This window comes from Aplidium turbinatum, chromosome 7 (genome assembly GCF_918807975.1).
Source record: "Aplidium turbinatum chromosome 7, kaAplTurb1.1, whole genome shotgun sequence".
Classification (NCBI taxonomy): Eukaryota; Metazoa; Chordata; class Ascidiacea; order Aplousobranchia; family Polyclinidae; genus Aplidium; species Aplidium turbinatum.
The window spans coordinates 24,147,747-24,173,225 of NC_137478.1; the positions used below are offsets into that span (position 1 = coordinate 24,147,747).

At 37.2% G+C, this 25,479-nt stretch overlaps 2 protein-coding genes across 2 annotated transcripts in view; both read left to right on the forward strand.

The window, feature by feature from the left end:
* The window catches only part of LOC145774769 (uncharacterized), an 81,877-nt gene that overhangs the window by 16,425 nt on the left and 39,973 nt on the right, over window positions 1–25,479 (forward strand). The window lies entirely within an intron of this gene.
* On the forward strand, window positions 453–14,286 carry LOC145774352 (kelch-like ECH-associated protein 1B). The gene is made up of 7 exons (XM_082585581.1): window positions 453–549; window positions 3,889–3,971; window positions 4,269–4,449; window positions 7,435–7,578; window positions 9,821–9,976; window positions 12,496–12,655; window positions 12,995–14,286. Exons 4-7 carry the CDS (start codon window positions 7,536–7,538, stop codon window positions 13,095–13,097), a joined length of 462 nt encoding a protein of 153 aa, XP_082441707.1. The 5' UTR covers window positions 453–549; window positions 3,889–3,971; window positions 4,269–4,449; window positions 7,435–7,535; the 3' UTR covers window positions 13,098–14,286.

The following is a 25,479-nucleotide window of genomic DNA, read 5'->3' on the forward strand; positions in this document are numbered from 1 at the left end:
CATTAAACAATGGCTAATTTGGCGGAATCCTGATTCCTGATACTTAATGCAAGAGATTGAATGTTAACGTACACAGAATTAATACAAGCGCCAATAGGTGAATTCTAGTTAATGATAAGTCGATTTAAACCTGCGCAGCACAGCAAATTTTAAGCTAGTAATGCTGACACTTACAGTAAAGTTAAAATTTGTGACTGCCATTCATATTCAAAAGTGTAAAAAATGTTAGAAAGTACTGGACTTAACATTCTGGTAAATTGTTTGATTGGCCATTATTTGCTTCCCATTCCATGAACTGAGCAGAAGAATTTGGAGTTGACTTTTCATATCTTGTTGTTCTGTGACGTAGTACTGATTTGTGATGAAGTGCTACCGGTAATAATTGATGTCGTCATTCAGGTATCCTCTGAAGAAAATGTTTTTCATGCGCTTATAGGTTGGGCCAAACATGACGTCGCCACGCGTAAGAAGCACATGGTTAAACTTTTCGGTTTTGTTAAACTTGGAAAACTATCCTGGAATTTCTTGCAAGATGTTGCATTGAAAGAGGTAAATCTGACAAATATTATACAATTTAGGAATCTCTAACTGGCATGGTTGTGCTAGGAAAAATGATAAAATGAATATCATCAAAACAGTGCTGCCCAATGCCCAGTCACTATTGTCGCATATGTGATTATTTTGAAAGTATGTAGGAGATAGCATAATGTACTATATACCTGTGCAAACATTACGTCTAAATAAGATTCTTCAACAATAAGTGACAAGAATTATGAAAAGTATTACATTCAGCTCACCATAGCAATGGGAAACATAACACGAGTTATTACAATAACAAGAAGTTTGAATACAACGTCACAAAACAATAAACTAACGTACTGATGTAATCAATATCAACTAAGCAAAAGTGGTTCCACTCCAACATACGGCTTCTGTTGTGGAGAAGGACTCGAGTATTTTTATCTGCAATCAATATGCTAAAGTTAAAACATCTGTACAACTTTGAAATTGCTAAATTTATGGCCCAGTTTAGTTTTAATTCATTGCCCTGCACTTTTTAAAACTGCTTTCAAAAATGCAACAAAATTTAGAACCTTACTACTGGAAACTCGACCAACCTAGATTACTATTTATTATTGATACACAACCACTAAACTGTAACGGTCTATAAAATACTTTGGCGCAGAAATTTGGAAAAATATACCAGTTGAAATTCGCAAATCCTCCTTCGCAACTTTTAAAAGAATGTACAAAAAGACTATTCAGACTTGCAATTGTAAGGTAGACTACGGTGGGCTACCTAAATTTTTAATTTCTTATCATCTTGGACAGCTTAACTGTTATTTATTTGTTTGTTTCAATTAGCCAATTATACTTATCAATGATGAGTTTAAGGGTGGGTGAGACTTGAAGCTTGACTTGAACACCTTGAATGGAAACTTCGCAGCATTTCGTTGCTGTGATGCTGTTATTCTTTTTTTAATTGTGATATTTTCAACAGTTTTAATTTATATACAATGTGTTTTGATTTATCGTCCATCTTTTTTTCTCAGCCGCCAATAAACATCTATCTTATCAATCATTCGTTAATTTTTGTACCTAAATTCAATTCACAAATAGTTTGATGTGAATTTATGAAGCCGATGTTACAACAAACAACAACTATCTGATAAATAATGAAATATTGACAGTAAACTTGCGTTTAAATTTGCTAAAATTCCTTTCAATTCATCAGGATTTGATTATGACTTCAGTGGAATGTACAAATATTTTACTTTTATCTGCAATTCCACGTGCTGCTGCAACTGAAGTCCTTCCCGCTCCTTCAGCAAAGGAAGGTTTGGACAACTTTTTAGTTTAAAGTTTTTGTAGTCACAATGTCCCACAGCTTTTATGACCCACAAAGTTTGTGTCGCATTATTGATGAAAGTTATTCAAAGCAGAGTCAAATGATTCAGATCGTTTGTTTATTGACGTCACTAATCAAAGGTTTTGTTAGGAAAATATACGAGGAGTAATTTTTTCTACTTTTTATTAACAACTTCAAACATTGATCAAGCGCAAATTGAGGGAAGCTGCTGAATAATAACAAATTTCCAGAAATGCGAACGTTTGCCTAGAGAACCATGCTTGTTTACCAATAGCCTTGAACCAAATTTGATCTGGGTTTTGAAATCAAGACGTCAGTTTCGTCTTTCATATTAACATAGCTGTGTTTTACAAAAATTCTGGACATTTCAATCGTGGACGACGCTATGCTATTGTAGAGACGTCCACGTGTCAATTTATAATGGAAAAGCAGATAACTGACATTCTAACTCATCACATCCGGTGATATGTTACTTTTACAAAATACTTAAACCTGCAACCTGCATATTGCTTTTTTGTATGAAAATGACACATCACATAACACAATGTTACTATGCTATTATCAGAGTGACTGATCAAGTTATCTCAGCGGCATTTCTGAGGCGCAGTGATAAACCAGAATTGTGCAGTAATTAACTGCAAAATGGGCAGTGATAAAATAATCGTGTTTTGGGCGAATAATAAGCAACTCATACAAACCACAAAACAGATTTTTATTATGTTGGCAGTTTCATTTTTTTTTTCAAAAAACCAATCAGTGTAAAATAAAGTTCGTTTGAAGTTGTCTGATCTATGATGTAATAATGTCAGTCTGGGCGTTTATCAGGTCATTTAAGCAGTGACAGTGGCGTTAGCAGGATTTTCTGAAAGTGGAGGGCCATTCAAAAAAATTTTCGAATGAAAACGAATTAAACAACGCTCACTTGCTAATAACAGCCACTAAGTCATATTGTGTAAGATTGGTAGGTGGTAGGTGATCTATCAACATTTTTGAAGAAAGGTGGTACTATCCAATGGCCGCCCTCAGCGTACCCCACTGGCAGCGAACATGAGAATTCGCAGTAAGACATGAGACCACTTGCAGGCAACCGCTAGTACGTCAAACTATCAGCGACTGCTCGTACATCAACATGAATACGCCATCGATCTCTGAATACAACACAAGATCTGCTATTTTGAGGTCGATTGACGATAAAGATCGCAAAGTAAAAAACGCCAAAAGCATGGAAGCAAGAGTGGTTTGCAAACATTTTTAATTATTACTATTATAACAATGACAAAAGTGCGCTTTCAGAGAAAACAAAGACAATTCAACGCAAATTTTGAGAAAGTTAATATCCTCATTCCTGCATAACATAACATACAATGTACATTGACATGACATCGGTCTATTGATAACTAACCTACAGTTGTCTTGCTACAAACATATTTTATGTTTTTCAAAGTTGTTCTTAATGTGACATCACACCAAAAGCGGTTTTTAATTAAACCAATCAAGCGCTTTGACTGGCTTCAAAAAAATTGTTTAAGTATTTTTTAATGTTTTTCATCTGTTCAACTTTTACTTATCAAAATGAAACTTGATTGGTCATTATTGGCCTCTCTTCACTTTTCCCCAAAAAACTTTGATTTTGCACAGTAGCCTAAATGAAGCTGTGATACATAACAAGCAAAACCAAGAGCGAGGTAACCGGAAAAACCGCTTTTGCTTGAGCTTGCAATTTTGTAGTTTTCATGCCACATGGTATTATGTAATTGTTTTCTTAGAAAATCTGCAATGATAAAAATTCCTTAGAGTTCGGTATGCAAGAGCGGACTTGCCATCTCGCATGTAATGAGAAGTCGTATACCACCAGTTGATAATGTGTGAATGAAAGTCTTTAATTTTACATCTCGGTTCAAGCTTGCGGGTTCTTGCACTGTACTTGCTGTAAAAATTATATAGACACGCTGATTATTATTATTAAATATTTTATATTGTTAAATATTTTAAACTTATTCCTTTTTTGTTTGTTTCAGCATTGAGGAATCAATTTCTTGCGTTTCATGGAAAGAATGTGTGGAAGTATGACGTAAGAAAGAAAGAAGCATCTGACTTTCTGGTAAATAATTAAAGTTTTTCGGTTTATTGTTACTAGGATGAGTGCATTTATTATTTGATGGTGTGCGCTCTAAACAAAAACTATTCTTGTACTATGAGTGGTGAGCTCCAAGTTGTTAATATTTAAATGTTTTGTGTTTATGATATCTTGCTCTTTAGCAAATGCATCACATGCAGTTGCAATGATTGCACTCGACGTTTCACAATTGATGTGAAATTATGTCGAACATTCAAGCAAGTCTTGTGAAATCGTGACGTTGTTGATCTTACACATTCTTAACAATTTATGTTTCTTCAGAACACAAACTTTGAACACTTGTTGGGATCAGCTGTTTGTCATAAAAGTGAGGTTTTTGTTATTGGTGGAGATGAAAGTAAAGTGGTTGAAAGACTCAAGTTAAATGATAAGGAGTCTGGTTGGACTCAACTTGCTTCGACAAATGTTCTTAGATTGGGAGCTGCTTCTGTAGTTTGCAATGGTGAGAATCCACCTGGGTTTGAATTCAAATTAAGTTGGTTCCACAACAAGCAGATGAACTCATGTTTGTGACAAAAGTGATGAATATTAACAACGATGAGCGCCGAGTGCGCACGTGACGCGCACCACACAAGTTTGGTCTGGAGTGCCACATCCTCGCTAATGTTTGCGTTTATTTTTACTCACTCAACAATTTCACTATCGTTGATTTAATTTTTCAAGTTTGATCCCTGATGAGTTTTTTTTCATTGATAACGACATTAGCGTGCTAGCCACTTTTTCATATCTCGTTCGATCTTATTTTTTAAACAAGTTAGGCCTAAATTTGACTTTACAAAATGTGCACAATTTTAAAAGTTATTATTTTTGCGCACTTTTTGAATGACATGCTTTCAAACAAAGTTTTGAAATGGTTTTAAAAATTTGTTGTCTTTCGCATTGATAAATGCTGAAAATAAGCATTGCAATTGCAATGCTCTCGTATTCAATTAAATTGATCTCTAAAATACGTTTCAGCACACAGTAAAAATGAGGGAAAGAATTTTCTTCTGACAGAAATCATATCTACAATAGCGCTCGATGAAAAACGACCAGGCAACGTGTTGCGATATAAAATGACTTACACTTGCACGAGTCAGTTCAATTATGTTCACTGAGCTCAACAAGCTGACTCTGAAAATTATGAGTTACATATGAAGATGATATGATTGGAAGTCCTCTGAGCATGGTTACGTTTGTTTTTAAGGGAACTTACTATCTCACTTCCCTAACCCTTTTCTGCTGAAAAGTTATTCTACATTAAAGCGACCAATTTTATTTTAACTAATGTCACAAATAGTTCATCAAAATCTATTTGAAGTAGTTATTGCGAATCTTTTCACCTAATAACAGAAAAGAGGGCTGAGTGGTATCATGACAAACTAAACTAATGAAGGGCGCTAACTTTCTCAACGGTTTTCATCAACCTATTTTATTTTTTGCAGAGATACTAATCAAATTATGACGTCACCACCTGGTAAACTCTGTAATAGCATAAATTGACATTGCAGGCCATTTAGCCTTCAGAACAATGTTATATGTGCTAGCAACGCTGGCTTGGTGGTGCAGTGAATAGAATGCCCACCTCTTGATCGGTAGACGTGAGTTCTATACCTTGTCGGATCGTGTCTGAGACGTTATAAAATTAGCACTAAACTTTGTTCTTGCTTGGCACTAAGCGATGAAGAAATGGATTCGGTGTAATAATGTACCCGTCCGTACGGCTGCGATCACAAAGCGCTGAGCACAACGCATAGGATTCAATACGCACATTAATACATCAACAATAAAGTGCAAAGTTTTATGTGTCTATGTCACTTCATGTTAATAAGTGAAAAGAAACCCAAAAAGATAAAATAGATTTGTAAAACAATCTGCAAATCAATAAACTCGATATCCAGGTTAATGACGTAAAAATTATCTGAACGATTGTAACGAGTGTCATCATCGTGGTCGTATCTATCTTGCCTCCTATTATAGGTTTTGTCTTCTTTAATGGCGACGTATTAGAATGGATGTGGATGTCAGATGTTACATTGAAAGCCCATCATTCTGTGGTAAAATTAACGTGAGCAGAAGTCACATTGTGTAGAGCTGAAATAGGCAACTTGCACCTCGCGGATGAACAAGATGTTTTTTAAGTTTTTGTGAAATCTTTCTTCTTTTTCCAGCCAATTTCTCCGAAATATGGTTCATTATTTTGTAACGTTTGTTTGCTCAATTATTTGTTTAAACGCATTAACATTCTACGCACTTCTCACTAACTTTTATTTGAACATTCACATGTCTGTACAGTTAAACTGATATTTGATATGTTTAATGATGTACGAAGAAAGTTGTCATAGGAATCAGTTTGAAAAAAAAAATTCCTGAGGCTAAGTGAAAGTATACTAACCTACTTTTACACTGCAGAAATAAAAGTAGGTCTGTGATAGGTCACGAAAAGTAGTTCTGTAATTGTACTGATCATCAAGGCTCCAAGATGTCGAGTCATCTTCACCAACATCACGATTTTTGGTTTAAAATTTGTAAATATATTGGTTTATTGTGAAGCGCAATGTATTCCACGGATGCAATCTGCTTTCAATAAATATCGCACGCGGTGTTTGGTTGGTCTTCACTGTGGAGTACGAAAACAATATTTTCATGGGACTTACAATGAAATTCCATCTAATGTTCATAGCAAAAGGATAGTTTGAATACTTGTTGTAGAGGTTAGCATTTAGTCTGCTGGAGAAAACTTTAGGCCCAATATAACTAGCCCACTTGTTGAAAATGTTGCTTGCCCCTGTCATAGAGGGCAACGTAGTACAGTATATTTAAATTTAAATTTTTGTTTATCTTTTTTTTACGTAAAACTTCTTTCCCTCCCTGATTTTCCTCCGCTAAATATCTTCTGTTAGAGAAGTAATAAGCATAATCCATAATATAGATTAATAATATCTAGTTTTTTTCTCGTCGTCCATTTTTATTTTTGAAAAACCTTGTGCCATCCCTCATTTTCCTCTATCAGGAAATCTTTTCTAGAGAAGTAGCAAGCATAATCTACATATACTCACACGTAGTGTTGAATAAATGAATGAATAATGAAACTTTCTGGTAATGAGGTGTCCACTTAACTCATTGAGTGTTTCGTTCCTGCCTACTTCCAGAAAATCATCAAGATTCTTTCTTTTTAAATCTTTGAATCAATAAGAATAGCAACATAAATTATAGATTTGTTTCTGATTCTTAAGTAATACAAAATAAGAGGATTTTAATTATGATTTAATTCCAGCGTTTATACTTAACAAAGTGTGTTCGCATTGTTTAATATAAAATTTGTATTCTTTTTGGCAATACTTATGAAAATGATTAAATCTATTTATTCAAGTTTCTGTTATTCATTTAATCTAATTATTTTGAACAGAATTACAATTGAAGAGAACCATTGTTTATACATGAACAGATACGATCTTCACTGCTGGTGGCAGGAAAGGTGGTGGAGGTGGTTTGACTTTATGTGAAAGTTACAACATTGTTGAAGACAAATGGCACAACAGCGTTGATATGAATGAAGGTCGTAATGGTCTTGCTTTGGCTTCCACTGGAGGTTTGAACTTTGTTGAAAAATTAACTAAGTGTAATCATTGTGTTGTGATGAAGTAATTCAAAGATGGTGTCAACACTGTTATACATTAAAATTCATTCATCAAATTTATAAGTAAATATTATGAGCACATAATAATCCAGTATCTTATAATTTCATTGGTTTTACAAACCATTCTTTATTCTATTGAGAACAACAGCATGATCACAATCCCATTCGATTCATGGTGGGATTAATAATCTCATTTAATCGAATGTTTTCCAAGTGTAATTATTGCACAGTTAGTTGGCTGTTGTTTCGCCCCAACCATTACTGCACAATGCTCAAGTCCTTTCGTCGTTTCACCTTTTGCCTCGACATAATTACATTCAAGAAGATAGATCAGTTATACTGTAGTTCAAAAAACGAGAAAACATAATTATCGTCGTCATCAATTTTCACCAAATAATCCTTTTTATTTCGTTCTTAGAAGCAAATTATACTGCTTAACAAGTTTAAATGGACTTTGCAGAAATTAGGTTTAAAAGATAATTTTAGAATCTTGATATTAATAAATTATGTCCGATGTTTTCTATGCGTTTGAAACCATACGCACAAGAATCTCTGAACGCTCAACGCTCCAAAAATAACATGCTTTGAATGATTTATCGCCATTTCTTTAAACATTAAATAATTAACACAAAATGAAATAATTGATAACTACCCTGTGCTCCTTTCTTTGTTCATTATAATCATCTTATTGGTTATCGACTACGTGTCTGAGAGGTGAGAGCGCTTGCACGATGCTGGTGACGTCGGTTCGACACCTATCCATTGTGCCTTGGCACACACAATGACATGCTTGAAGGTGGACGCGAAGGTTGGCTTCCTTGTATTCACGTCCACTTCATCTAAATCTTCAATGACAGAGCATAAGTCTGGATATGACAAAACTGATCACTTCGGTTTCAAGAAAATATAAAGAAACAAATAGTCTGAAAAAGCACCAGCTGGAAATGTTCAGAATGAAATGCAACAGTTTTGGAAACCCAATGGATACATAGAAACTAATGTCCATTGAATCAAATTTTGATGTTGTCATGAGTCTCAAAAGTTTTTGTGGACTTAAAAAGAAAAATCTCATTGTGTGAAGTGTTGTGGGTTGTAGCTAGAAATATAAAAAAACGTTTGTTTTTTTTGTTTTTAAAAAAAACGAGCTCGTTTTTTTTGTTTTTTATCGTCTTTTTTTGTTTTTTATTCGTTTTTTTTTTTTGTTTTTTTTACCTATTTTGTCATTAAATGTCACAATATGCAGCAATTAGGGTAAACTCATTGCAATAGCGTCTCTTTCAACAAACAAACAGTCTCATAACTCGTATAACTTATTTCAAGTTTTATGTATCTTTTGTATAAAATTAAATAACGATTTTTGGTAGTTAAGTGACGAAATACCAAAAACATCATTAAACCAATCACTCTAAAAATTTAGCTTTGAATTTGAAAAAGTGCCAGTTTTGTATGTTATATTGGACTTAGCTGCACAGTTAGAAATTGAGAATTTGTATATTTTCGTTCGACTTCACAGTTTGATTTTCATCAAATGGATTTTTGTTCAAAAATAGCTCAATCCTAGATTGACTCATTGAGCTATTTTTGCTATTTAACGTATGTAATGATGTTCGCCAGGTTTCATCCTGTGTACGGCGACATGCGCATCCAGATGCTGTCACTGATAATTGCCGAGTTTGACAATTTGGCGAGATTGCCATATTTGTGTCGTCATGAAATACGGCGCTATACTGCTTTTAAAACAGTAGCCTATAAGGATGTGTTACAAATTCTTTATTACTTAATTGTGTATGTACAGTCACACTTGTTGCTTATCAAAAGATGTTGAAATTACAATAGCCTACTACCGTAATAGCGTAACAATGTTTTACATAACTTCCAGCAAAACTAAATTAAATTGTTTGTTGCGCTTTATTTTGATTAATATTTATGTTAAAGAAGAGAAAATATTTTTTCAAATTTAAGAACTTTTGGAAAGTAAATATTTAATATCAAATTTTTGAACTCACGAAATGAACTGGATGTAGTTGCTGGTATGCAGCACTCCTGTAGTCGTCGCACCTTCCATCATTATTATTATTGATACAGCCGCAACAATCACTTCTTGTTGCATTTTTATATTTAAAACATTGATTTATGTAGAAATCTGTGGATGAAATTGAAATACTATTACTAACAAACCATCAATCTCCAACAGGGTTGATATACGCTGTCGGTGGTTATAACAGAGTGTGGTTGAACACAGTGGAATGCATGGATCCACGAGAAGGTTGGTGGAGAGGAATTCCGTCGATGAAAGTTAAAAGATGTGGCTTCCCTGCAGTTGTTTTGAACGATCAAGTCTATGCAATAGGTAGGATCGGTTGTATTATTATGATATCAATGTTTGTTACCATGTTTATATTGATCTGTTTGTAACAACTAGGACATCTAGAATCTGAAGTTTTTCTGATCAGCTCAATATAATTAATAGAACATACTCAACTAAGTTCCAGGCGAGAATGAGAAAATCTTTCAAATTTGATAAATAAAAAAGTAAATGTGAAATTAAAAAATATTTAACAAGCTTTTTTTCTCAATCTTTGAGATTTGGTTTTATTAAGCATTTCGTTGGCGTGGTATCTGGATCGTTTGTTTATACAGGCTTGGGTTCCATGACAAGCGAAATAATTATCAAAAGTATTAAAACAAACCAAATCCGGTACTCACAATCCTTCTTCGTGGCATTCAGAACAGCTCAGTTTGGAGTAAGTTAACACATGGTTACGCCACAAGGCCAGTCCAGAGCTTTGAGTGTGGCTTGTGCAGCGCTTTGAGAAGCTATGTGAACAAAGGATGACAAAACATAGATTGGCGACACCCTACGTCTAACCAGGCACAAGAACAACTGTAACTTGACTCAGTGCTACTCAACCACTGGATTGCGACCTATATGTGGATGTCTCGTCCTGCTGCTCAACATAACAAACAGTGTACCAGCCTCATTTTTGTAATCAAATATCGATTTCGCTTTTAAAGCATCTTCAGTTTGATATCGTCGAGAGCCTAGTGGACAGTTTGCTCTTGGACAGTTTGGCTCTTGACGATTTAAATTTCATAACCTAGTGGACAGTTTGGCTCTTGACGATATCAAACTGAAGATGCTTTAAAAGCGAAATCGATATTTGATCACGAAAATGAGGCTGGTACACTGTTTGTTGTGTTGAGCAACAGGACGAGACTAACAATAAGAGACAGTCAACCGCTTCTAGTGGACAGTTTGCTGGGTGGTTCTCAAAAAACAGAAAAGTTTTATTAGTCTATATGTGGATGGTCCTTGGATGTCAATGGTCAAACTAACATGGATCAATTTGACAGGAATCTCACAAAGTCCTAAAAATAATCCCAATAAATCAAAACTTTACAAGTTTCGCTGTTTAGTTTTGCAATAGTTTCAACAAGTTCTATTGATCATGTGTACATCTGCTGCATTGCATTAACTTTTCCTCTGCTTTGAAAAGTTTTGAAACAAACCATTGCCAGTATGACGACTGTCATTGTGACGTCACTACACGGGTACGTGGCCTTTCATGTTTCGTTAGTTTATGATTAGGCTGCAACTGTTAAGTATTTTCTTATAAACCTGCTTGATACAAAAAGTCGTGAACAGCTAAATATAAGTTTTTTGCTTCAAACTTCCAGTTTAGTGATTTACATTGCGGCACCTAATGACAGAGGAGATATTGTCAAATCATTATTTGAAAAAAAAAATCCTTGAATTTATAAAGAATTGGTGGTAACTTCAATAAGAACATACAGTAATTCTTTAAAAATGAAATCTGACATTAAATTCCAGTAGCTAACTTAAATTTTCAACTTATTGCGAACGGAAATATTCGCTTTGTCGTTGCCAAGTAGGCCTACACAGGAAATTGTTGTGCGTCCACCATTATGAACAGCTCGAAGCTTCTAAGATCACTTTCTACATTTGCGAGTGTATCTGATTTTTTCATTTCCAACTGGATAAATACTTAAAGAATGTTTCGGTCCAAAAATAAAACATCGACTTTCACCACCAATACATGATTTGCTAGAAGGTTGCTATTACAGAAAACGTTTCCGGCATAATCGATCTTGCCACGATTTGAATATTCAACTGGTTTGTAAGCTTCACTTCGGGAAACGGAATGTTGACAAATTGAAGTTGCTTCAAGTTTTCATCTTGGAGGCTGTTTGAAAGAAGTTGTTTATTCATCAACAGTGGAATAACCTCAGCAGAATTCTGCCGATTGTAACAAATCAATAAAACTAGTGAACCAGAATTCAGCAGCATACTCTGTTGTACGTTTTCGCTGCACACAAATGTATGCAGCAAAAACGTTTATATTTCTGTCAAAACAGTGTCTTTGTGGAAAACCTTAAAGATTTCAAAAAGAAGTGATGAACAGAACAAATCTCAACCCTGGGTGTCATTATAACGCAGATTCAAGATGATTGCGATATCTCACCACTTATGATTTCTAAATGTTTCCATTGCATGACGTCACTTATTGAGCCTTTGCATAAAATGTAATAATGTGTTTTTTTAAATGATATTTATTTGCTTATTTTGCTACAAATTGCTATGAATGTTCGTCCTTGTAAGATGAAACAAAATTTTAACTATTTTGCAACTCATTCGAAATCGTTCACTCAATAAGCCAATGCAGATGCTATGACAGTTTGTTCATCATCTTGGCTGGTACACTTTGCGTCCATTTAGTCTCACTTGAGTTGATTATTTGGTGTAAACCTTGCAATATAACAAGTCTGCACTGCTTCAACGAGGCAGCTAAGGTTACCAGAATATTTATACAATTGGTGAATATTAACTTGGAAACCTTGTTCCGACAGGAGGATTTGATGACAATTGGTCCCGACGGTCTTCCGATCTGTCTTCAGTTGAACGATTCGATCCACGGAAGCAAGCATGGTCCGATGTTGCTGATATGAACGTTGCAAGATGTTTCCACGGTTCATGCGTCATAGACGGGATGGTGTATGTCGCTGGAGGGTGAGTGGTTGTTTGTGAACGTCATCAATGCATAGAAAGCATGAATAAGTTGAATTAATGGAGTCTACCAACCTGTGAATAGAAACATACGAGATTCTAATAACTTAATATGAGAGGATTACAATTTATTGAGACATAGTTTGGTTGAATCTGTCCATCGCTGATGTAAAATTTCAAGTTTTGGTCCATTTTGTTTTTAATATTTCAAATTTGCGATATTCAACTTTTGCAAACGACAGAGTTGATTTGATTGAATTAATTCAATCAGCTTTGAACAATGTTTTGTCTTTTAATATTTTTGCTTCGTGTTGTAATTTTTTATTCGATCATAATTTACAGAAGAACCGACGCAATAGAAACTTATGATGCAGCGAAGAATACGTGGGAAGTAGTTGGAAATGTTAAAGCTTTCAATGAAGAAATGTTTATTGTAGGGATATAGTTGTCATTAACTGGCCGCGTCATTACATCAATGACGATTCTTACGATGTTGAACATGAATCATCTTGATATGTCTTGATTCGTTGCATTTTCGAAATTCAAAATCTTTTACTTTCCTTTTTATAGAAGCAGATTTGTTTGTATCGCTTTGCGTTTGGCACATTTTCTTGTTTTGAGAATATTAAACAAATTATTTGTATTTTATTTTGTTGTTGAATCATCGTTTCAAAACGATAAAAGAGCGTAGGCTAATATGTGGAAATTAAACTTATTTTTCAGAATATCTTTTTTTCAGTTTTCAGAGCTGTGAACAAAGAACGATGTTTTTTGTGTTTTCAACGTTGTTTTATATCAATGCAGAGTAAGCCAGAAGTAGTCGTCAATTTCATTGATCTCATCAGGCATTGTTTTGTTGTTAACCTCTGACTAGCCCTGGCGAAGAGATAACATGCGAGCGATTTTCTGTTCTAACATGCTCAACCAACTCGTATTAGCTCAAAGTCTCCTGAGACAATAAGTGACATATTATTTGATTGGCCTGTGCAAGTGTTGTAACCAAAACTTTGATCGAATTGTCATTTCTTAGTATTTTAATCCCATTTCCATCATTTTACTTAGCTTAGCTAGAGTGCCCCTGAAAACTAACTCATAAATTACGTAATTTCTTTGCTGTGCTGCATTTTGTTGTGTTATGTTTCTAAAAACACTTGAATCCAGGGAGAGATTGTCGCAAAACAGTTCGATTTGAACTCTAATGTTTGTCGTTCATAGCTCTATAATGTATAGCTCTAAACTTCTACTCAAAATCTAAATATCTATTGATAGTTGCGGATAGGTTGCTTACCCACCGTTAAGATGAAGACCACTGCATGATACAATCCATCTCATAAGGCTTTGCTAAGATAACTTGGTTGGCTCTAACTGGGGCATTAGAGTGGTCACCTTGGCGCATAGCTATCTCAGCGCTATATCAGCAATATGCTGCAGGAGAATGTTCGCCTGCTTAAATCCGTAGTGCTCGCTGCCAATCAAATTGAGTTGTTCTTTCCTTGATTCCCTTATAGAAGTGTACGTAATAATCAAAATTTGTAACTGATATTTCTGCTCTTCTTTCGTTCAATGATATAACTCCATTATGTCCTCATCAGAATAATCAAAGTTTCAAAAATAACAATCAAGTCACTATTACACTTTTAATTTGGTTTATTTGCTTTTTGTTTGGTGATTAACTTTAAGATGAGTGTTTTATGTAAACCTTGCAATAGAACAAGTCTGTATTGAATATAGACTAAGAGCCAACTAAGGATACCAGAATATTTGTATGATTCTTGGATATCAACTATTTTATATCAACTATTCAACTAGTTTATATGTCGGGTAACCTATAGTATAGTGCTTTTGAGGTTTGCCGGTGAAGAATTTCTGCACAAGGATGAGTTCACTCAATGGGGTCAACTTTAAAAGCATAACCTGGGTATCCAGTGTCTTTCAATTACTCAGCAACCATTTCTAGAGATTGCAATGGTAGCCTCTGGAGACTTGGTCCATTGATGTTTACGGCCAACAGCGTAAATACAAGTGGTAGCTTTGATCATAGCGTGGTGTGATCAAATATTTTTCTAAATCCACGTAAATTTATTACAAATGTATTTATTAGCCTACCTTGTTCTTGAGCAATTGTATTGACTGATATGCGATCATTTGACCCGACAAATTGCACTTTGGCGCATAATCAAAGTTACGTCGCTGGTTTGGAGAGCTTCGGACAAAACCGTCAACTGCCAAGCACAATTCTTAAAAAAAAAACAAGGTTTCGAATAATTGCTTGGTAGTCGTTTTGATAAAATACTTGTGAACGTGGCCGGTCTGCTGCTTTGGATTTATTTTGTTTTGGTAGGTTTTTGAAGTAGGCTATTATGAATAATACTGGGAAACTATGCTACAGCTCGAGCTGTTCAAAACAACACACATTTTGAAAATTTTGTTGTGACTCAAAATTCCTTGTTTTGTCTTCGTTTCAAAATATTTTTTTCATCGAAAAATTTGTATAGTATGTACTTGAAGTTTAAGCTTGTTAAACTATAGTTACCTGCAAGTTAGGTTATTTCATCTACTCAATGAAAGTTTTACTACGAGATCCAGAATGTAACTTTGCAGTCTTCGTATATTACCCGAATGAAGCTTAGACTCTGGAGCAGTGGTTTTCAATCTTTGTGTAGGCCTACTATTCCCCCCTTACAGAAGTCTACATTATCATCGGCCCCCAGAAACACATAAACACGTTGCAAATTTATTACAAATATATTAAACAACCCAAACAGTCACTTAACCCGCACCCGATCTGGACCAGATAAAGTGGTTGTTTGGGAAGAACACGAGTCCCAGCAAATGGTATTTCTTGAACGAGATGGATGAGTTTGGTAATTTTCATCGAGCTTTTCAATATTGGGAAACATTTTGGTCAAGCATAATCGTAAATCGCACTGTTTGCTGGTGGATGATAGCAATAACGTCAAACCTGAAAACACTTTTGTCCAAATATTAAGTCGGAAATGAAAGATTCAATGACCTTACCTCGTTTCATATGAGCTGCATGGTATTTAAAAAGTTTCGTGATCATTCTAACTTTTTGAGAATACGCTGCCCTCGCTTGTCGCCCTTTCTGGGTTTTCTCCCCTATATTGCATGTTTTTACTGCAAAGCCCAAGAGGGCAATGTGATCCAATTTGATAATCACTGGCCTAGAGCACCACATAAGCTCTTACTCTATTTTTGAACTCGGCCAAGTCTTGTACCGAGCATTTCACTTTTCGACCAGACCATTGCAGTGATAACTTGCGAATGACATATCATTGATAAGTAGGCCTATCAATGTTACGTTTACCTCATTGTATAGCATTGCAAGGTAGGTCTACAGCAGTGTTTCTCAACCTTTTTTGGCCCAACGCCCCCTTTATAAACTGGCGAAATTTTACCGCCCCCTAACAAAAACGATTAATTACGAAAAGCAAATATATATTTGCGAGCATGAAAACAGTATCTTGGTAGTAGTGGTTATGTCATAATGAAACTCACCAGATTTTGTGATATACTGAAAAATTACTGAATTTAAATTTTAAATAGATAGCGTTTGTAAACAAAACGATTGGTCAATCAAATACGACGATGGTGTAAGAGAAATTGTTTTGCTATTGTGCGAGCATGTAGAGTAGCCTAGATTATCCAGACAATGATGTAACGAAATCGTTACGCTAGTCGGTAAAATGGGTTAAACCAGAATGCCTTCTAATAATCAAAACGCCCCCTCAAACCGAGGTAATCATACCGCCCCCCTGCAAAATCAAAACGCCCCCCGGGGGGCGGTACCGCCCCCGTTGAGAACCACTGGTCTACAGTATCACTACACTGTAGGTTTGTTTGTCAACTTAAAGATTCCGTGAGTATAATTGCAACATCACAACAAGCAACAGCTGTCATTTTTACATCGTTTTAATGATACGGGATGGTAAATGACAACTGAATAGGAAGTAAAATCAATTGAAATAAGCATATTTTGAAATTGTAAAATGCTTTGTTTGGTCATGATTTAAAATTCTTCATCTCGTGACGTGTTACTTTGGAAAGTGAATGAAAATGTGTCATACTTTTGAACGTGGCATAACAATGTTTGTGTGGCCTTATAAAAGTTCTCCACTGTTTTCTAATACATAAAATATGCAGTGTAAATGTTGTCAGTAGCAGCTGTCACATCACAGTAACTTCAACACTAGCAACAGCCAGATTTGCAAAACGTATTTTCAGTATTTCCATTGGGGGGGGGGGTCCCATACTTGATTCAAGTGTCGGGTATGAGAAGATAAGGTTCTCAGTGTACTAAGCCTTCGGCACTAAGGAGAGTAGGGTGGCCAGTTCCTTTCTCTCGGCCGCCTTTACTTCAGCAACTACGCCCACCCAATTTATTACACCCTGGGTAGAGGTGAGCGGTGTTTTCAACAACCAGCTGAAGCCTGGAGTCGAACCAGGTTTGCATAATTGGAAAGCCAACGCCTTATCCGTTGCGCCATCCGAACGCGCCATCCCACCGCACATTATTTCCATTAGGCCAACTAAAAATTGTTGTTTTGTTTTCAAATCTAGCACCAGGCATCATTTAAATTTTTAAAACCTTAAAACTTGTGACAAAAAAAGATATTTATTGATGTAATTGTACAATCAGCAATAAACATAAAGTGGCGTTTTAAACTGAGCGTTAATGCATTCTAGTGCAACAAAACAAGGACTTTCGAAAGCGGATTTAAATATCCGCTTGTAGCTTTATATGACAAGAGACTAATTGTCTGCGCTACAAGTCGTAGGAAGATAATAATTGATCCCAAACAACGTACTACAGTTTCGTTAGTATAAGTGAATTAATTCAAAATGCCAGCAATTTTGAAAATACAAAGTTTGCTGTTAAAGTATGACCAATTTAATGTCAAAACAAGAGATCAAATGTGTCGAAACTTTTCCATGTGCGAAAATGTGTTTTGACGTGTGCGAGCAATTGACTAAATCGTCAACGATAGAGTGGAAACTAAACATACCTAACAAAGCGCAGGTTGGAAGAATGCAAAACATGTTTTACATTCATGGTGTAAACATTTACGGTGTGATGTTGAGAACATATTTAGCAGTGTTGTACGCGTCAATGAAATAAATTGACGGCGTCATCGCGAATAACCTAAAAACTTCACAGCGTAAAATACTGTGTCAGTTCTTAAAGAAACTGACGGCGTCCAACAGCGAAATGTCCAACATTTCGGGCAGGACATCTCTTCCTCTCATGATAGGGATCCCCACAAAAGAAGCAATATCTTGCGACGTTGCTTACAGCACTGATAGTAGAATTGTTTTTGCTCTTACCTTCAACAACTTCGTCGCTATGGATATTTGAGTTCGATGAGACGGCCGATACCTGTAGTTGGTCTCTTGAAGCATGAAATAGCCGAGTGTCTCTTGCCGCTCGATCAAAAGTGCTTGCTTGAGTGTATGCGTCAGATAGACTGAGCTCTTGGTTTTCTAATGGGCGTTGTCGAATTGTATCGGAAGAAATGCCGTTGATGAATGCGTCGCGTACCATTTTCTGCTGATATTGAGCCGAGTCGACCGCTTGAAAGCCACATTCTTTGCTTAGAAGCTTTAAATTTTGAAGAAATTCGTCTAAAGATTGTCCTGGGTGTTGCTTCAGTTCAGTTGTTTTTTTATTTTTGACCATCATATCAAAACAATACACGTCAACATAGCAAAGGTCAAGAAAAAGGTAGAAGCGACAAAACGCGAACGTTAAAACGTGCTTGTGATCGAAGTAAGTTATTGAGTTGAAAAAAATTTGGCACGGTCGCAACACCTTCAGAAAAATTTAAGGTATAAAGGGAAAATAAAAATAAAAAATGTTACAAAACAAATAAGGTAGTGGCTAGACAATGCCTCGCAAATAAAATATTCGTAGACTTTACATATAAGTTTTGAAGAACGTTCAATGCACCGTTGTAATCTTGACAGTCTTCGATGAATTCGTAGACTTCAAAATTCACACAATTTGTGAGTATTCGCTGGTCATCCCGCCGGTTTTCTCCTTCGTCTTGGACTGGGAGAGAAGCCAAGTAATTTTCAAACGTCTTCCTCCAGTGCTTCCATTCTTTTGCCGCTGTGCTTGCGATTGGATTTAAAGCAAGGCGTTCCGGCTTCATTAACTTGCTCACCTTAGTTTTTTAAATTGTAACATCTATTTATTGAGTTTTAAAAAACTAAGAAACAAAGTGTACCTACAAAAAACAAACCATAAATATAAAGCGAACAAAGTAGATCTGTTTCACACAATGAGAAAACTGAGAACTGAGCGCTGAAATGAGAACTAAACGCGAACTGAGAAAACAATCAACGTGAAGCGCTCTAGGCAAGGAAACCAGAACGTAGGAACATAATGTAGACTAAACGTAATGTCACAACATTCTTCCCTCCTAAAACGTAACGGAATCGCCATATCGTAGTGGTGGGACGCCTTTGTTAGTTCGCTTGGAACGTCTGATGTTTGGGTTTACGTCGTCACAATCTAAATCGAAACTTCTTGTGCTATCATCAGAAGTATCGAGTCCAATGTTATTCGGGTCATTGCCAACATCCAAAACTGATTTAGAGAACTCATCAGCTTCCAATCGGGAATTATCCGTGGCGAATGGTTCAGGGCGATGAGATTGATCAGGAGAGTCGTCCGGGCACGGCGCTAGGTCTCTTAGCGATACATTTGATTCTCTTCCATCTGGAGATTTTACAGTTGCATACATAGGATTGGCATCGGCTAGTTCGACCCGCCGAACCAGATCATCGTTCTTCGAACCCACAAAATTGCGCAGTAACACGGGCCCGGGTTTCAGTAGCCAAGACGGCAGTGATAACCCAGTTGGAGATCGCCGGTCGAAACGAAAGAATAACTCGTGCGGTGTAGCATTAGTTGCAGTACACAACAACGTCCGAACAGAATGCAGCACAACAGGTAGCACCGTTTCCCAACGACTAGGAGGTAGATTACGAGATTTCAATGCCAATCGCATCGCTTTCCAAATAATGCCATTGTAGCGCTCGACTTGCGAGTTCCCGATGGGATGATAAATGAAAGAGCGACTGGTGGCAATGCCTCTGCTAGTTAAGTAACTTTTGAATTCTTTAGACACGAAGCTTCCCCCATTATCAGTGTGTACACAACTAGAGAAACCACACAAAGAAAAAAGATTATCAAGACACTTAATCACCGTTTCGGTGCACATGTTTGAACACGGATAACAGAACGAAAAACGAGAAAATTCATCCACTATTACGAGCAAATACACATTGCGACTACTGGATGCCTGGATGGTAATGGTCCTTTAAAGTCAATCGATATGCATTCGAAGGGGCGAGTAGCTTTAACAAGAGTGCCTTGTTGCTGCGTAAAAAATCTTGGTTTTAATTCTGCGCATATTCTGCAGTTACTACACACTTTCTTTATGTCATCCATTGAGAATGGCAAGTTTTTGGACCGTACGAAATGGGAAAGTCTCCTCACACCAGGGTGGCAAAGGTTTTGATGAATTTCGTTTAGATTGTAACTGGCGGTAGACGCGCAATACGCTCTAGTTAATGTATCATGTCCGGCATTGTCCTTTCCGGGTCTATATTGCACTGTATACGAAAAAGATGCGAGTTCGAGACGCCAACACTGTATTTTATTGTTTTCAACTTTCGTGCGTCTCCTGTTGTCGAACATAAATGCTACCGACTTTTGGTCTGTGACCAAGGTGAAATGTTGTCTCGCCATAAAATGCTCCCATTTGCGAACGGCCTCTATGATTGCAGTAGCTTTATTTTCTACGGCAGGATAATGCCGTTCGCTCCCTTGAAAAGTCCTTGACATAAAAGCAACTGGTCTTCCTGCTTGGTTAAGAGTAGCAGAAACTGCAACCTCCGACGCGTCGCATTCGACAACAAATGGTAACGTCTCGTCGATGGCCGCCAATGCGGATTCGGAGATTTCTTGTTTAATAGAAACAAAGTCTTTCAACGCTTCTGGATTCAATGGAAACGACGTAGTGTTTTTCAGACACTGAACTTTGTCAGAAAAGTTCACGACCCATCGTGCATAACAGGCATTTAATCCTAGAGCTCTTTTGAGAGATTTGGTACTTTGGGGCGCAGGTAATTCAAGCAGTGGCCGTAGTCGTTCCGGATCCGGTTTTATTTTGCCATTGCCGACGCAATACCCGAGAATGCAGATTTCTTTGACCGACGAGATTGTTTTGTCTTCATTTAACGTAAAATTTCTTTTCTGAATTGAATGAAGAAAGTGCGAGACATTTTCACCGTGTTCACTTTTGTCACGCCCACATACCGTAACGTTATCTAGGTAAGGGTAAGTATTTTTCAATTTATTAATTTTCACCATTTCATCCATTTTCCTTTGAAACTGGGGAACGCCATTTGTTACTCCGAAAGAGATTCTGTTGAATTCCCAAAGTCTTCCAGAAGCCTCAAACCCGGTATAAATTTTGTCCTTTTTAACGATAGGGATTTGGTGATAGGCGCTTTTGAGATCGAATGTTGAGAAAAACTTATGAACAGACAACCGATGAACTAGATCGTCTATGCGTGGCAGCGGATACGCGTCCAAATTTGTGAACAAATTTATTGTTTGTGAATAATCGACACATTTGTTTCTTTGTTGTTAACGACCAGAACTTGGGCCCGCCAAGGCGAATTGCTGGGGCGGATGATACCGTTGGAAGAAAGTTTTTCAATTTCTGCGTCTATAAACTTTCTGTCCGACTCGTTGTACCGTCTTGACTTAACAGCTATCGGCTTACAGTCTTTCGTCAAATTTGTGAAAAGAGACGCTTTATCAGGTATTGCAGCGATCACCGAGCAATGGTCTTTCTGTTGATTAACTACAAAATCGGGTTCACCTCCTTGGTATTCAAAAATTACTCGACGATGATTTCTTTGGAAGTCTGCTCCCAATAAGATGTCGCAGCACAAGTTTTGTAAAACGCCAACTTTTACATTGCTGTAGAATTTTCCGCCGACAGTGATATCGATGAAACAGTTACCTACGACTTTTTCTTTTGAGTTGTGCGTAGCCATAGAGACTTTGGAATCGCAGCGTTCAATTTTAAGTTTTAACTTGTAAGCAGTGTCTTGGTTGATGAAACTAACAGAACTACCAGAGTCGATGAGTGATGACAGCTCGATGCCATTCTTCTCTTCTTCATCGTGTGTCACACGGCCGTAGCCCAGAGCATCACGCAGGCTCTTGCTCTATCGTTGAACTCGGCCAAATCCTGTGCAGAGCACCTTGCTTATAGGTCAGGGCATTCGAGTAGATGTTGCATCGTTTGCTCTTGTCCGCATTTGCAACTTGTGCTCCCCATGGAATACCCCCAGTGTCTCATCAAGGTTTTACACCTGCCAATACCAGTTCTTAAGCAGTTGAGGTATCGCCAATACTTCCACGGTTTACGTTTTCGGGAGGAAGGCTCTCCATGGGTGTGAGCTCCATATTGGCCAATGTCGGTCCGGCTGCCAGTCTCTCCTGCCATAGTTGAACCCGCATATTGGCGGCGACATCGTCTTGACCTAATGGGACAACCGAAGCAAGGAAACTTTTTCTTGACTTCAGACGCCTGTGTGCTGGAGTTTGGCAATACAGTGGGTGTCTCAAATCTATGTCCTGACAAGATCTTTCCTTTCTGCTGGTCACGCTTCTTCTGATGTTGGGGGGAGCAATTCCACACAGAATGTGCAGCGACGTGATGTTGGTTGGTTTTTCACGAAGGATTTCATAGTAGCATGAGACAAACAGCGCGGTGCGGGGTGAATTGCGCACATATAGTCGGAATTAACGCAAGCGGTAACTTTTCCTCGAGAAAACTTATTTTTGCAAACTTTAGCGAAATGTCCAACTTTATTAAAAGGATAACAAGTTGCATTTCGGCAGGACATCTCTTCCTCTCATGATAGGGATCCCCACAAAAGAAGCAATATCTTGCGACGTTGCTTACAGCACTGATAGTAGAATTGTTTTTGCTCTTACCTTCAACAACTTCGTCGCTATGGATATTTGAGTTCGATGAGACGGCCGATACCTGTAGTTGGTCTCTTGAAGCATGAAATAGCCGAGTGTCTCTTGCCGCTCGATCAAGAGTGCTTGCTTGAGTGTATGCGTCAGATAGACTGAGCTCTTGGTTTTCCAACAGGCGTTGTCGAATTGTATCGGAAGAAATGCTGTTGATGAATGCGTTGCGTACCATTTCCTGCTGATATTGAGCCGAGTCGACCGCTTGAAAGCCACATTCTTTGCTGAGAAGCTTTAAATTTTGAAGAAATTCGTCTAAGGATTGTCTTGGGTGTTGCTTGGTTGTGGCTAGACGATGCCTCGCAAATAAAATGTTCGTAGGCTTCACATATAAGTTTTGAAGAACGTTCAATGCACCGTTGTAATCTTGACAGTCTTCGATGAATTCGTAGACTTCAAAATTCACACAATTCGTGAGTATTCTCAGGTCATCCCGCCGGTTTTCTCCTTCGTCTTGGACTGGGAGAGAAGCCAAGTAATTTTCAAACGTCTTCCTCCAGTGCTTCCATTCTTTTGCCGCTGTGCTTGCGTTTGAATTTAAAGCAAGGCGTTCCGGCTTCATTAACTTGCTCATCTTAGTTTTTTAAATTGTAACATCCATTTATTGAGTTTTAAAAAACTAAGAAACGAAGTGTACCTACAAAACACAAACCATAAATATAAAGCGAACAAAGTCACACAATGAGAAAACTGAGCGCTGAACTGAGAACTGAACGCAAACTGAGAAAACAATCAACGTGAAGCGCTCTAGGCAAGGAAACCAGAACGTAGGAACATAATGTAGACTAAACGTAATTTTACAACAAGCGCCAGTGCTAATTTCTAGCGCTATTTTAGCCAGGGTCTCACAAAACAGAAGTATTTGACTTCATGCAGAGTTTTTCAGTAGTAGCCTATGCACAAGAGGCCTTATCTTAAAAACGTTGGTTTATGATTTCGCACATTTTTTGATGAAATCTTTCCCTTATAAAGTTTGATAGTCGTCGTTTTAAAGCAAATTCTATTGGGGGTGAATTGGCCATCTTCCTGTTTTGTGACTAAAAAAACTTGCAACTGTACAAAAAAACGCATAATTTTGTGTACTAACAAAGCAACGTATGTTCAATTCAAACGAAGCAAATAAATGCTAAAACAAGGCCTGGGAAGGTCTTTCTAAGCAAGTCACAATTTTCATCAAAGTCTAATCCAATTATTCACAGTTATAACAATGATCGACTCCAAAACAGCTTTCACATGACCAGGAACTGCAATCCGGACACTGTAACCAATCTTCACCTTTATCCGATGTGTAATAGTCGGTCCCACACGTGCAGCAAGCCCACTGCTTTGGTTTGTCACAAATGTCAGAACCTTTTTTAGATCATTTTGGAGTTGCTAGAGATGCTGCTAGCTTTGTTTTCTTTGCATCTCTAGATGTTGATGGCATTGATTGTGTGGATGGTCTAGGTCTCTAGGAGATGTAAAACTCAATTGCACTTTTAGCTTTTGCTTTTTAGCATGAAGAAGTTTGACTGCAGTTGCTTGGTGAGGCTTAATGTGCGTCAAATTAATAGATTTTCTATGACTTTTGAGCACACTACGAATAGAGGATGGTGTTGTACTGCATGATGGTGATGACGAATTATCTTTGCTTGATCCAGCTGGTGATGATGAATTAACTCTTTTTGATCCAGCAGCTTCAGGTGATGTATCTTGTGCTGAAAAAAACACGTGAGATTTGAAATATTCCTCATCTGCGACAGCATCTTTATTCAGTGGATACAATCCAGAGTAGGCAAAAGAGTCGACAATAAGTCCTCTTTTAATTACCATGTCTTTCCACACAAAAAAGAACAACTGGACAAAATCGGTCCTTGCAAGAGCTGAGCTGTTGCTGGTCCTCAGAAATTCTGCCACCGCTTTTGCCCAAAGATTCTTCAACGTTTTGTTGAAGTAAGTATCCAGCAGTTGCAATCGATGGGAAGTATGTGGAGGCAAGCAAACCATGTCTATACCATTATCAATACAGTATTCGATAGCCTCCATTGAGAAATGAGAGCTGTGCCCATCCATAGAAAAATGCATTTTTTCCTGGAATCTTAATTCGTTTACTTTGGAAATGGACTAAGAAATTCAGGAACACATCGGAGTCTATGTAACCTGATTTCGTTGAAGTACAAGAAATGCCTTGATCTTTCAAAAGATCTCGGACTTCTTCTGATGGTGCCTCTCCCTTAAAAATTAAGAAAGGAGGCAAGCATTCTCCCGAGGCACTAACTGCTGGAATGACTGTTGTTAAACTCCCTCGCTCTACTTGGATGGAATGCACAGCTCGTGATCCTTTCGTAGCAATGACTCGATTAGAATTGTTTGGTACAGAAGATAAACCTGTTTCATCAATGTTATAAATTACCTGAGGGTATTCTTTAATGCTGTTGCTGGTGTAAATGTCATCCAGGTCACTGTAAAATTCTGTCACTCTCTTTTTGTTGAAAGCATGTGCACGTGAAATGCTTAAACCTTCTGGTCTGCGAATTGAAACAAATGTGTGCATTTTTTTGAATGAAAATCACCAATCTCTAGAGAACATTTTGTTAGTTTGCCAGTTGTTCGGTACTTTTCCCTGTAGTAATCCGCGTCGATTCAGTTTGCAAGCATAGTTATAAGACAGCTGCAGAAACCTTTCAATACTTAAAGGGAAGCCTCTATTTTCCATGTACTGCAACCGTAGTGCCATCTCGTCTTCTTGCATAGCTGAGAA

What these genes read in the sequence shown, in the direction of transcription:
- LOC145774352 (XM_082585581.1), top strand. Translation starts at nt 7,536, where the DNA reads ATGAATGAAGGTCGTAATGGTCTTGCTTTGGCTTCCACTGGAG. An exon ending in CGATCAAGTCTATGCAATAG is followed by an intron (nt 9,977 to 12,495) that starts GTAGGATCGGTT and finishes TTGTTCCGACAG; the next exon opens with GAGGATTTGATGACAATTGG. An exon ending in ATGGTGTATGTCGCTGGAGG is followed by an intron (nt 12,656 to 12,994) that starts GTGAGTGGTTGT and finishes CATAATTTACAG; the next exon opens with AAGAACCGACGCAATAGAAA.